The sequence below is a fragment of the Vollenhovia emeryi genome, unplaced genomic scaffold (assembly GCF_000949405.1).
Source record: "Vollenhovia emeryi isolate VEMERY1.0 unplaced genomic scaffold, V.emery_V1.0 DF939177.1, whole genome shotgun sequence".
Classification (NCBI taxonomy): domain Eukaryota; kingdom Metazoa; phylum Arthropoda; class Insecta; order Hymenoptera; family Formicidae; genus Vollenhovia; species Vollenhovia emeryi.
This window is the reverse complement of record NW_011967189.1, coordinates 570546-584168: the sequence shown is the minus strand read 5'-3', so window position 1 is coordinate 584168 and position 13623 is coordinate 570546. Positions and strand designations below refer to the sequence as shown.

The 13623-nt window shown below is 44.3% G+C and overlaps 2 protein-coding genes across 2 annotated transcripts; one reads left to right on the top strand and one right to left on the bottom strand.

The window, feature by feature from the left end:
- The first annotated feature begins 6202 nt into the window (after positions 1-6202).
- On the top strand, positions 6203-10042 carry LOC105563348 (pyruvate dehydrogenase E1 component subunit beta, mitochondrial-like). The gene is made up of 5 exons (XM_012014864.1): positions 6203-6419; positions 6652-6714; positions 6961-7167; positions 7859-8489; positions 9042-10042. The coding sequence occupies exons 1-5, from the start codon at positions 6411-6413 to the stop codon at positions 9191-9193; spliced, it is 1062 nt and encodes a 353-aa protein (XP_011870254.1). The 5' UTR covers positions 6203-6410; the 3' UTR covers positions 9194-10042.
- Positions 10036-12853, bottom strand: LOC105563350 (acidic fibroblast growth factor intracellular-binding protein). Its single transcript, XM_012014865.1, has 6 exons — positions 12517-12853; positions 12236-12437; positions 11786-12013; positions 11047-11274; positions 10705-10959; positions 10036-10206 (listed from the first exon to the last, which is right to left on the bottom strand). Exons 1-6 carry the CDS (start codon positions 12599-12601, stop codon positions 10128-10130), a joined length of 1077 nt encoding a protein of 358 aa, XP_011870255.1. The 5' UTR covers positions 12602-12853; the 3' UTR covers positions 10036-10127.
- Positions 12854-13623: the final 770 nt, after the last annotated feature.

The window sequence follows — 13623 nt, the reverse complement described above, 5'->3', positions numbered from 1 at the left end:
ATGCCACTAGCCAGCCATTTTTAGCGTTAGACGCTGAAATCTGCACGTTTAGACATCTGCGCAAAGGTGCTGCGCGCGCGTTTGACGCTTGACGCACGACGCACGACGCTTCCATGTAATAGCACACCTTAAGTGGAGGTCGGTAACCGACCCCCAACAAGAGACGCAGAAATCCACCGCTGCCGCGGTAGATGATCCACTGTCATGCGTCTTCACACCCAAGATCACTTATATACCCTACGAGACTGAATTTTACTTCCTAGTTTTTCGCCCGCCACCATGCGCGGCCTAGCGGCGGCCGGCGAACTACTCGCAGGCTGGTGCTCGCGCGCCCGCGCGCGTGTCGCGCGGTGCCGGATTTGCCAATATGTGCCGGATCGCGTATTGCGACCGCCACAATTTCAATTTAGTGCAAATCATGCACAATTTGTAAGAGGTCCGGATTTGGGGTTATACGCGCGCGATTTAATAAGGATTTAATAGGAGCCTTTTTAATTTTGCACATATGCAAGAATATGCAAAGAAAATAAGAATATAACACCCGAATTTTGTCAAATAAGAAGAAATTAACTTATTTCGTACAACAACTTACTTACATAGTCCATCAAAGTGGATAATATTGACCACTTATCTCGTCACATTCCTTCGTCGGGCCAGACTGGACCTACCATTCGTCGCTTCTGGCCATACAGTCTGGCCATTTCGACCAGAGATTAGGAAGGAAGAAAACTCCTTCCATAGATGGTTTATTATCGTGACCGACAAATATTTTGTACGGTTCGAACTATATGTGAGCGTCAATCAATCGTATCGAAATGGACGACCACGAGAAGTTAATTAAAGAAAATAATTAATTAAAAGATTTTTATGTATAAAACTACTCAAATTTATTTTAACTTCCGTTATTTATTACAGAATAGATAATGACTATCTCTTCGTGACTTAATCTTTAAATTCAAAATTCAATATAGAAAAAAAACAATGTACTTCGCGTTATATTCATTTTAATTACATTCCGCGATAAATTTAAATTTGTAACTTTGTAAATTTGGATGAAATTAAACAATTAACAATTTTCATTTAGTATAAAAATAAGATAATATCAAAATAAAATTGATAATTTTTATTCTCCTCTATCGAATTAAAAAAGATTTACTTACTATATTGAGACAAGAGTAACTTATATAAATGTAAATTTCTACATTTTTGCGTATAGAATAAATTTTTCCTTCATCTTACAACGCGCAAAATTGGCGCCACGATATTCGACAAAAGACGATACATACTATCATCTTATTCTATATTTTAAAATTTTTTATTTAAGATTAAAATATTTCTTTCTCTATAATAAATATCATTGGCGCTATATCGATTCTATTTTATGACTGAAGTGTAATAGCATTGGATCTGGAAATTTTTTCTGTGACTGTATGCATGTATTCATGCGAGACGCATCTTGAAAGTGTCGCGAGATACACATACAGAATAAATGATGTGAGACCCAGAGAAAAGAAACTTTCTATACGATAGATAGACGGACAATTGAATATTTTAGTTAATCAATTATCTCAAATAAAGCGTGAAAAATATAAAGTTTCAACATTCTCGACAAGATATTAGGATCTCACGTCATATTCTTTTATTTTATATATCACTTTGTTAACGAAAAATGGATAGGCTACAAGAAATTAGGTCGACGAACACATCAATAATGTTCGTCACATCTTGCGTAAAAATATGTGAGGTGCTGCAACGGGGCAGCCAATTCTTTACAGTGAAAAATGCAATCACTATCTTTCGATAGATGAAATACATAAAAATAAGTATGAAATTATGAAGTACTCTATCCATTTTAAGTCAACCGATCGGCGAGATATACTATACATCTACAAGATATAATCTACAGTCTATGTTATGAATGGGAGGAATAATCTAGCGGTTGTTGCACCGGCGGTGTTCGTATACTGCTCCCTGGGTCGTTGCGTTCAGAAGTCGTAGAGAGGTTAGTTAGCGACCGTTCCTGTCCGTTCCTCCGTGGAGAATAACGTAAAGGAAGGGCAGCAAGCACTGTCGAAACAGAAGAGCGCGGTTAACAATGCAGCTGATTACGGTAGTCGCCGGCAGATAGTCATTTACTGGGGAAACTTTTTTGTCGGCCGTTTGGAGGGAACAAGCCCGTCCTTCGGCGAACGACGTCAGCCTTACGGCGAATCTCTGTCTGCCCTTAGGCGAAACTATAATGCGGGTAAAAACAGAAGGACCTGAATTTACCTCTGAATATTGTAGGCGGAAGTCTGCTCTAATGTGGGATTGCCCTGTGGCGTGGATAATTCTCATAGTTTTCCAATCAGCTCTCCACGACGGATCCTGTTGTAATCACGGCCTCTCTCTCCTATTTACGACCGATGACGGGATGCAATCGTCCTCGGCCAGGATCCCTGGTCTCTCGCTGCGGATTGCAACCGATACGAAAAAACAAGGCACACGACACTCACTCCTCGTTGTGAAAAATCCGTATCAGAGAGAAATCTCGGAGCGGCCACGCCGACATTTTACTTGATATACCGTTTTCGCTCGGCTGATTCCAGCGCCTTACGCCCATTTTTATTTTTGGAACTATTTAGCTACACACATTTTCAAGCACTGCCGATAAAGTCTCCACTTGGTGCGTGTCCGTGCTACGCCCATTTTTCAAGCGGGTAATATAGTCTCCAATTTTGGTTGTGTTCCATGCTACATGCATGAAATGTCGGTAAGACGAGAATGTTATTAATTTTCGTAACATTTCTGTGCTTTTTAGTTTAATATCAGTGACGTAATATTGTAAGTTTTCGAAAAGAATTTTACTCTGTTTGTATCAAACTGTAAAGGCAAATTTATCGATCAATTGCAAACGAAACTCTATGGATTAAAAAACTATGTGAATCAAATTGAACTAAATATAGAGGCCCTCCACCACCCCCGCCGCGTTTAATCGACGGTCCTCTTTTCTTTACAATTTGATTTTTATATTCTTATTATTTATTTCATTTTCCTTATATTTACAATATTATAAAAGAAATAATGACATTATAAATTTAAAAATAAAATATCTGTACAATATACCTACAATATTTCTCTCGACGTTATACATATGAAATATTCGGTATACGTATGTACAATAACGCGACATTCTTTTTACGTACTTATTATATTAAGGTCATTGTTACTTCGTTAATTTATGTTACCTAATTTTTAAACTATCGTATCATGTCCCGCTATCCCTAACTATCCGAATCCCTACCTACCCGTATTCCGACCTATAGACCTACTTATTTATTTTCTACCTACCCGTGTTTCAACATAATGAACCTACAAATCTTTAATTAACCGCGACGCGATTTTCTAGGGGTCTTTGACTAATGGCCCATTTTTTCACTTCCCGATAAAATTATCAGGAGGTTAATCTCAAGTTTTGGCCAATCACGTGCATGGATCTGGTAGTTATCTCCCGTTTAACTTTAACCGTAACATAACTGGATGTGAAGAAATCGGGCATTAGGGTTTAACGCGACCGCGGGATTTAATAGGAGTTTCACTCTCGCACATATGCGAGAATGTATGTATATAGAAGCATAACCCACCCGAATTGTGACAAATGAAAAGAAATCAAAGTATACTTCGTACAGCACCTTACTTAGGTACTCCATCAGAGTGGCCAATATTGACCACTTACCTCGTCATATTTAGTCCTTCGTTGGGCCAGATTGGACCTACCTTTCGTTGCTCCCGGCCATACAATCTGGTCATTTTGACCAGAGATCAGGAAGGAAGAAAGCTCCTTCCATAGTCGGTTTATCACCGACAGATATTTCATATGGTTCGAATTATATGCGAGCGACAATTGTATCGAAAAATGCACGATCAGGAGAGAAGTTAAATTTCAAAAAGAAACTTAATTTGAAAAATTTAATTTCTAAAACTGATCAAAGTGTAATTTTACTTCCGTTTTCAAAAGTATTGACCGTATCTTCGTGACTCGATCTTTCAATATAAAATTCAAGCACATAGGTAAATATAGAAAAAATATTACTTTGCGTTATATTAATTTTAATTATATTCCGCGATAAAAAAATTAAAATTCATAATATGGTTGAAATTAAACAATTAATAATTACTTGAACATGTGAAAAACTGATCGTGAAAACCGACCGCGAAAATTGACCGCAAAAATTCGAGATGCATGTGACTATGCATACACTGAGAAAAATTTTCATCGGACAACCCAATTAAATAGTGTTTTCGATGGTTAATTTTTCTGATTACATTTTCCGATTAAATTATGAATACATCCGATGAAATTTATCCGATAAAATGCAGTTACTGATGAAACTTGATTGAAAAATCGATCACATTTTTCATCGGACATACAATTTAATCGGATATATCCGTTTGTTATTATGTAATTGGATTATCCGATTATATTTAATCGGACATTTTTCTCAGTGTGTATTTATGCTAAACGCACCTTGAAAGTATCGCGAGACATGCAGAATAAATGACGTAAGATCCAAAAAAAAGGAACTTGTCGCACGAGTGACACCGATGTTATAATTGAATATTACAGTTAATCGATAATCTCAAATAAAATATGAAAATAATTTCAAATTTAAGCATTCTCGGCAAAATATATTGGAATCTCACGTCATATTATTTAACTTTATACATATATCAATTCTTTAATTAAAAATGGATAGGCTACGAGAGATTAGTTGGCCGAATACGTCGATAATATTCGTCATATTTCGCGTAATTTCTATGATGTAGTTTAACGATTTTCAACATGAAAAATGAGCTCGACATACTCTGATTTGTAGAGCTCTATGAAATCACTTCTCTTTGATATATTAAATATATTAAATAAAACGCGAAATTATTTGTTACCTATCCATTTTAACGTAACGGATCTACGAAATGGATCAATCTACAATCTACGATCTAAAAATGTAGATTCCGTTACTTTAATAAAAAATTTTTTACTCACCGACACGATGCGCAGCGGCGGAGTTGTATCTGCGTTGATTCTGCAATGGCGCCCGATGCCTCCTCCTCCACTCAGGTGTCCTCCTCTCAGGTGTCGTTGTCTCAGCTGTCCTCCGACGCACTCGCGAATTTACACTTCCGTCTGTAAAGTCACTTGTCACTGTATCCAAATGCCACTTCACTCGCAAATTTGCACTTTCATTTGTAAAGTCACTTGCCACTGTCACTGTATCCAAATGCCACTTCACTCGCGAATTTGCACTTTCATTTGTAAAGTCACTTACCACTGTATCCAAGTACTACTTCTTCGGTTTTCACCGAGTCCGATTACGACTACGAATTGTTCGATTACATTGTCGCACTGATATCCACACAAATCACTGACACAAATCGCGGGAATTCAACGATCGTACGACGATATCGATCATTGATTATTCACAGAGAGCGACCGCGGTTTCTTCCCGCACTTGTCGCGAACGCGTATCAAGAAAGAATAATACTATATGCGAAGCGGCGCGGTCATGACCGATCAATTCGACTGTCGCCGCGTGAATGATCCTGCGTACGGCGCCGTAAACACCTCGATTGAAAAAAAATCTATTGTGTCGAATCATTCAGCGCGGCGGATACCGCGTGTCTTCGCGTCGCTCCTCGTAACGCGATTATTTCCTAGAATCTCGATTATCTCCTACGCACGCGATCGTCTCGTTCGAAAGTTATTAACATTTATCAATCGCGTTTAATTGTCGCGATCCGTAATTATATCGTTCGAAACGGTATATCAATTGTAAAACGCCGCCGTGGACGCTCCTAGATTTCTCTCTGCTCTCGGTCTGTACACAAAAGCCACATAAATTTGTATATTACATAAATGTTTTCACGAATTGACTTTCCCAATCCTGGAAAAAAGTTGAGAAAGAGCAGATGAGTTGCACCCGCGAAGGTGCACTCGCTGCGCTCGAAGAGAACAGCTGGCCGGCGAGCAGGAACAATTAATTTCAATTAGCGAATTGACTTCGTATCTGGCAATCGGATCGTCGGACACAATCGCGATTCGACGGATTACGCCTTCCACGTGTCCGTCACGCGATCGCCTCATCACCCTACGATTCGCTCAATTTGAAAGCGGAAATCGCCGCGCTCCGACTTGGCAATTTAAACGCCAGTCGACGCGCCGCGCCGCTCCGGAGCGACGCACGTTTCGTAACCAGCTGTTCTCGAACGGTGCGCGTCCTTGGCTCCGTTAACGCGTGTTTCAACACTAGGAGACGTGCTTTCTTCACAGACGTCTCCCGAGTCGTCTTCCGAGAAAGAGAGAGAGATCAGGGAAGCAGCACCTCGCGAGAAAACCTCCGTCGTCTCGCCCGCCCCCTCGTCAACGACCCAACATGCTCACGGTAAAAAGTCCGCGGAAAACGAGCTTGTCGTCGCACTCGGCAACGATCCGTTCCACGGCAGCCTTTTCGCCGTCCCGCTCGACGTGATATCGTTGCGAGCGAACCGTCACGTGCCGCGGAGAAAAACGGCTGCCGCGCGCGCGGAATTGACCGCGTTGTCGCGACCCGCTCGCGGAGAGGAGCGCGAGGTTCGAGACCCCGGACGGATTTACGGACGCTCCTTTGTTTTCAGACCGCCGTGAGGACTGTCGCCCGCCGCTCGTTCTCCACGTCGAGATGGACAGCGGCGCAGCAGGTGAGATTTCGCTCCTCCGTGATCAAGTCTAACCTAAAAAAAGGGGAGGAGGGAGAATCGGTCCATCGGACACGTCGCGCGGCTCGCCCCACGTACGTTGCCACGTTGGTCGACGGTTCTCCCGCCCGCTTCCCCCTTTCTCGATTCGACGCTTCCCTCGCGTGCGACCGCGCGGAGAAGTAGACGCCTGAAGGGCACGAAAGGTCATTTGCTTCTTGGCTCGCTCACGAGGATTCATGTCGCCAGATGACCGTGCGGGACGCCCTCAACTCGGCCCTGGACGAGGAGATGGAGAGGGACGAGAAGGTGTTTCTCCTCGGCGAAGAGGTGGCTCTTTACGATGGCGCGTACAAGGTCTCCCGCGGCCTCTGGAAGAAGTACGGGGACAAGCGCGTCATCGACACACCGATCACGGAGGCTGGTTTCACCGGCATCGCCGTTGGGGCAGCTATGGTGTGTACGGGGCACATCTGTTAAGCCTTGTGATTGTTAAGCATTGTTCTTAATATCACTGTGCATTATAGATTAGTTTCTTTTGTAGCAAAATACATAAGCAACTTCTGTCACGATAAATTAAAATATCCCTGTAGAACTCGTTTCGCCTATACCGCACGAGTAACTTTGATATCGAGCATCTCGACTTTGGTACGGACACTGTTTTTAATGTTGAATAGGCACATAGATGACACTTTAATAGAGTATCCAAATTTGAAGCAGATACATAGAAAATCAATTCACTGATGAACGTCCTTGAGCCTCGTCTACAATAGTCGTGGAGTCACAAGCGTCGCAGTTGCATTGGTTGAACTCCTCGTTGCGACGCTTGTGACTCCACGACTATTGTAGATGAGGCTCAAGGACGTTCATCGGTGAATTGATTTTCTATGTATCTGCTTCAAATTGGGACCACACCCTATTAAATAGTGTCATCTATGTGCCTATTCAATTTTAAAAATCGTGTCCGTACCAAAGTCGAGATGCTCGATATCAAAGTTACGTGGAGTCACAAGCGTCGCAACGAGGAGTTCAACCGATGCAACTGCGACGCTTGTGACTCCGCGACTGCAATTATTGTAGACGAGGCTTTACTCTGTCACGCTTGCATCGGTACATCCAGCCATTTGCATGACTTCGTACCTTCCAGGCCGGCCTGCGACCAGTCTGCGAATTCATGACGTTCAACTTCTCGATGCAAGCGATCGATCACGTCATCAACTCCGCCGCCAAGACGTTCTACATGTCCGCGGGTAGAGTCAACGTGCCGATCGTGTTCCGCGGTCCTAACGGTGCCGCCGCGGGTGTAGGGGCGCAACACTCGCAGTGCTTCGGCGCCTGGTACAGCCATTGTCCCGGCCTAAAGGTGGTGTCGCCCTACAACAGCGAGGACGCCAAGGGTTTGCTCAAAGCTGCCATTCGGGATCCCGATCCGGTGGTGGTGCTGGAAAACGAGATACTGTACGGCGTACAGTACCCCATGTCCGACGAGGCCTTGACCAAGGACTTTGTTCTACCCATTGGCAAAGCTAAGATAGAACGGGTGGGCAATCACGTGACGTTGGTGGCACATTCCAAGGCTGTCGAGGAGGCCCTCGAGGCGGCCAACGAGCTCGCCGGGAAGGGGATCGAGGCCGAGGTGATTAATCTACGTTCTCTCAGGCCGCTGGACATGGACACTATCGTGCAGTCTGTGGTGAAGACGAAACACCTGCTGACGGTCGAGCAGGGCTGGCCGCAGTGCGGCATCGGCGCAGAGGTCAGCGCGAGAATCGCCGAGAGTAAGTTCCGATTCTGTTTCGCATTTTACTTGTAGACTTTCTATTTCAACAAGAATAAAAACTTATTGTCGCCAATAAATAATCAACCAATGCAGGAAATTAATACTCGACAACTGGCAAATTCTAGTTAAAGAAATTTATTACGAAAAACATTACCTCAGGCAGGGTTTGAACCTGGACCTCCCTACACTTTAAGCGGGCGTCTCACCAATTCGACCACTGAGGCTGTGGTAATATTTGTTGCAATAAACAGTCTAATGATGATATTTTTCGACTTTAAACTGCGCGTCGACTCGGGTTGTCAGCAGTACACAGAACTATCGATACGCGATTTTAAGTGATTTTTCCATTTTAAATCAGAAGCGACCGATTGAAACTAGAGCAAGTTAGAATCAAGTTGCCAGCGCGCTGCGAAGGTGATCGGTGACCGCAAGTGACTTCAGAGCTATTCAGCTGTAAAAACGGGTTTCTGTCGATTCATAATTTATTTATTCTCGATCGTTTAAACTACTCTCTCGGTTGTTTAAACCGTTTCTTATTGTCTTTTTTCAGGCGAAGCCTTTTATCATCTTGACGCACCTGTGATTCGCATCACGGGAGTCGACACGCCTATGCCGTACACGAAATCGCTGGAGATCGCGGCCTTACCACAGATCAGAGACATAGTGAGTGCCGTTAACAAATTGTTAGGCGTCACGCAGTAGTCAATTATACCGAAAGTACTTAGGTGAAAACGATATTTCTACGGTTTTCCTGGCACACGCCAGTTTTCCTATTCCCATCAACGTATCTACCCGGTGCAGCATGCCTCGTCCAAGTATCGACGAACAATAGTAGAGTAGACGCAGAGGAATAACTAAAGTGACACCAAGTACAAAATCTCCGTTCAGTAAAAAATAATAATACTCTACCGCCGCTGGGTAGAATATTTTGGAAACATTTCCTTATAAGTTTGATTCGCGTAAAGTTCTTTAGGCGGAAAGTACGTTTCGAGCGAAAGGATGTTTGTGCATTTCGTTACAATGTACAAGCGAGGTCTAAGCAAATGTGCTTCTTCAAACTAGCGCGCAAACATGGTGCGATGTGTATTCTGTACATATATACAATAAATATACACGATATTAATAATGTTACTAGACGACGTGATAATAAATGTAAATATATATTTTAATAGTTAGCTATATTTTATTTAAAACTCCCGATTGCTATAGTTGCCAGTGCAAGTTGAAAAAAAGATCCAATTCATTTCGTTAATATTTATATTGGATTTAAATAAATGAAAATGAACTTCCAATTGAATAATTATGAAGCTAACAAATATACCGAGCTGTACTGCCGCGTCTACAGAAACTGCCTTTCACTTTGTAGAATTTCACATCGCGCGCTACAATTAGAAAATATATCAGTAACTTATAAGAAAATGTTGATAGTGCCAATATGCGTTGTCGCACATATTTATATATACTTAGCTGCACAATTACAGGCGGCACGCAAGGTGCTGCATCTGTCTACTATTTATTACAGAAAATTAATAAATACTGTAATGTACAAATGATCACTTCTCTCGTTTACTTGTACCTTCTAAGTATACACATACATTATTACTACATATATCTTTTCATCTTTTTACATAAATAATCATGTGTGATACATACGTAATAGACAGCACGTCACTACCGTCATGTATCGTTCAAAAGCATCTCTCAATTCTCCTTCTCTACAAGGAATAATTAGCATTTCTCATAGTTCCTACTAATATCTAAAGTTTGATCTACAATGTGTTCTTTGCGTCTAAAAACATTCTATTTTATACAAGTAAAGCAAAACGCCTAAAGAATATGTCGACAATTTACAATTGTACAATGTATAATATACAATTTGTCAATTCTCTTGTACAAACTTTTGAAATGTAGAGGAAAGTCCTCTATTATGAGATAGGCATGTTGGTTCAACCATGAATTTATTTGCCTTTGGAGTGAAATCTGTTTAGTGGAAGATTGATTGTTAGATCATGTAATCGTTGCGAAAAAAAGATTTGCGATTGAATTTGGACGTTGAAAACCTACTATCTCATATCAGAATCCTATCTCATAATAGAGGCCTTTCCTCTATTTATTGGCTACAAAATAAAATGTTTTTAGACACAAGCAGCACATTGTAGATTAAGCTTAAACGCGAAATCCGATTCGTGCGTACCAGTTACTGCGACTCTCACCTGAGTACATCCATGTCGAGGGCGCACTGTGTGTAGACGGCTAAGAAATTCCGTAGATCGGAATGCGTCCAGTTGACCTGTCGCCAAGGCTCGACGCATCTCTCCACCAGTTCCAGAAAGAAGAATCTCAATTCTCGTGATCTGTGCAGATTGCATCCAATTCCGAGTATCGCCCTCGAGTAGGAACGAAAGTTCACGTCCAGTTCTTGGTAAGATCGATCGAGGAGCATCGGCTTGAGCTTGAGGCACACCAAACTGAAACACACCGTGCATTTCCCCCCCGTTACTTTTCTGATTCTTACGACGAAGGAAAGCATTACTGCTCGTCGTTTCGCAGCGTACTGCTTGTGATGTTTGTCGTTTTCCAGGAGAACTCGGCACTCCGACAATTCCTGCAGAAACTCCCTGTCCAAGTCGGTGTCGAAGTACTCGGATCCGACGCAACGATACGTCCACGACGCCATCATGCTGTTGGCGCAGTGATACAGATCGGGAAACGTTAGAAACTGCAACTTCCTCTTGTTCATCTCGAATCGCAGGCACGCTATAAACACCACTGCGGCGTATCGTCTGTGGACCAAGCAAAAAACAGCTAAAATTTGCCGGTTTGGTCTATAGAGGCTTTGCATTTTGGTTTAATTTTATCATCGGATAATAAGAATACTCGAGTATATTACAAACAGCTAGTTGCTACATTACGATTCGCACGATTCTTCCAATTGTGTTATACACTCGTGCTAAAGCTCTTATAAAATCTCGTGTCCACGATGCTAGAAATCGGTCCGAGATCTTGCAGCTTTTTGTGGCAAAGCTGAAGCTGACTGGCTACATATTTCTCGGATCGATTTCTAGCGTCGTGTACGCAAGGTTTAAAGAATCATATGTCGCACATACCATGATGTAAAAATACAAGGTGAAACATTGCGCACGTAACCAATCTTTGGAGCAAATTGTTCATTGGTTCTTGCTGCATTCGACCGCAATGATTTGCAGCTTGAAGGTTCGGGGCAAATTTCTGATTGGTCACTAGTGCGCATCCACGGGAATGTTACACCTGGTATTCTCGCGTTATGGCACGTACTTGGCGAGGTCCTCGGAAAGCAAGAAATGCTGCTTGATATTGGTCGCGAGCGAGCCTGGCAGATCCTCCACGATCTTGAACACCCTCTTCACGTTGTCGTACTGCCTCCTGCAGCTCTTCAACGTGATCCCCGTCTTCTCCGCCACCTCGTCCATGTCCTTCCTACTCTTGGACGTGATCTTCTTCCCCAGCAGCTCACGAATGACGACGTCGTCGAACTCGTAATACCTAGAGCCGGGCAATTATCGGCGTTGGGAGACGAATAACAATTTCCCAGCCGTGACCAGAACGTCACGTCGCGCACTTTTTCAAGCCCGATCTAGAAACATTCTGTTTTCTACAAGCAAATGAAAACGCTTCAAAAATTTGTCCAAATCTCTTAAACGCATTTACTGGCTACAAAATAGAACGTTTCTAGATGCAACGAGGACATTGTAGATTAGCCTTTACATCTCTATGAGCATCTGGCTGGTCTGCGGCTCGATCTGGAAGGCCAGCTGCTCGCTGGCGAGCTTCGTTGGGGTGTGGAGCAGTTTCTCGAGCAGGGCGTAGGTGCGATAGTGGTCGAGGATGTCAGACGCGACCAGCTCGAGCGGCGCGTTCGTCTGCTGGCAGATTCCCCGTTGGTGCAGAATGCTCACCGCCTCGCTGGCTAGAAAGGAGCAACCGTCGCGTAAGATACGAACGATTATCGGGAGGGGACACGTTCGGGAAGGTTGTAAGTGACTCACAAGTATGCCCGTCGACCCAGAGCTGATAGATCTCGGGGTCGACCAGTGTATAGTTGCTGATAAACACGTCCACCTCGGACAGCATGTTGAGGCTAGGTTAGGTTCACGTCACCGAGCGAGGCGCGAGGATCCGAACGATGTCATCCCTCGACGTCGACAGAACCAGTCAACACGAGATCGCCGTCATGTTTCCGTCTCGGCGTAGCAACAGAATAATCTCGTCGGAGCTCGACGGGGATCAGTTAACCCGCCGCCCGGTGGTTAACGTCGAGACCCGCGCGCGCGAGCGATGCCGCCGCCATACTGGCGGCGGGAGGCTCCCGCTTGACTCGCGTAGTGCCGGCCGCTCGCTCGGTTCGCGTAGTACTCATCTGAACCGTAGGGTGGCCGTTGGGATTCTGGCGCTCGCGGCGGACAGGACGGACGGGATTGCGCCGGTCGCGCGGAGATACGCGCGAGATCCGCGACTCCGCGCGAGTCGTCGCGAGTCGAGGGCAAAGGCGAAGGTCTCCTACGCAGGTAATTAGGTTATTCACGACCGGGGTCGCGTCTCGATGCGCGAATCGAGCGACCGAAGTACCGATTGATCTTTCGGTGACGGTCAATTTCGCGCCTTTCACCGGCCATATTGTTGGATCATCTCGCGTTGTCGTTGGATTCACCGTTTGTTTCGTTGTAGAAGAGCGGAGGCGGCGGAGGCGCCGCGGATGAAACGCACGCGCGTATCTCCGCGCGAGATCCGCGATTCCGCGCGAGTCGTCGCGAGTCGAGGGCAAAGGCGGAAGGTCTCCTCCGCAGGTAATGGAGGCGGCGGAGACGCCGCGGATGAAACGCACGCGCGTATCTCCGCACGAGATCCGCGACTCCGCGCGAGTCGTCGCGAATCGAGGGCAAAGGCGAAGGTCTCCTACGCAGGTAATTAGGTTATTCACGACCGGGGTCGCGCCTCGATGCGCGAATCGAGCGACCGAAGTACCGATTGATCTTTCGGTGACGGTCAATTTCGCGCCTTTCGCCGGCCATATTGTTGGATCATCTTGCGTTGTCGTTAGATTCACCGTTTGTTTCGTTGTAGAAGAGTGGCGGAGGATGAAACGCACCTGTGAC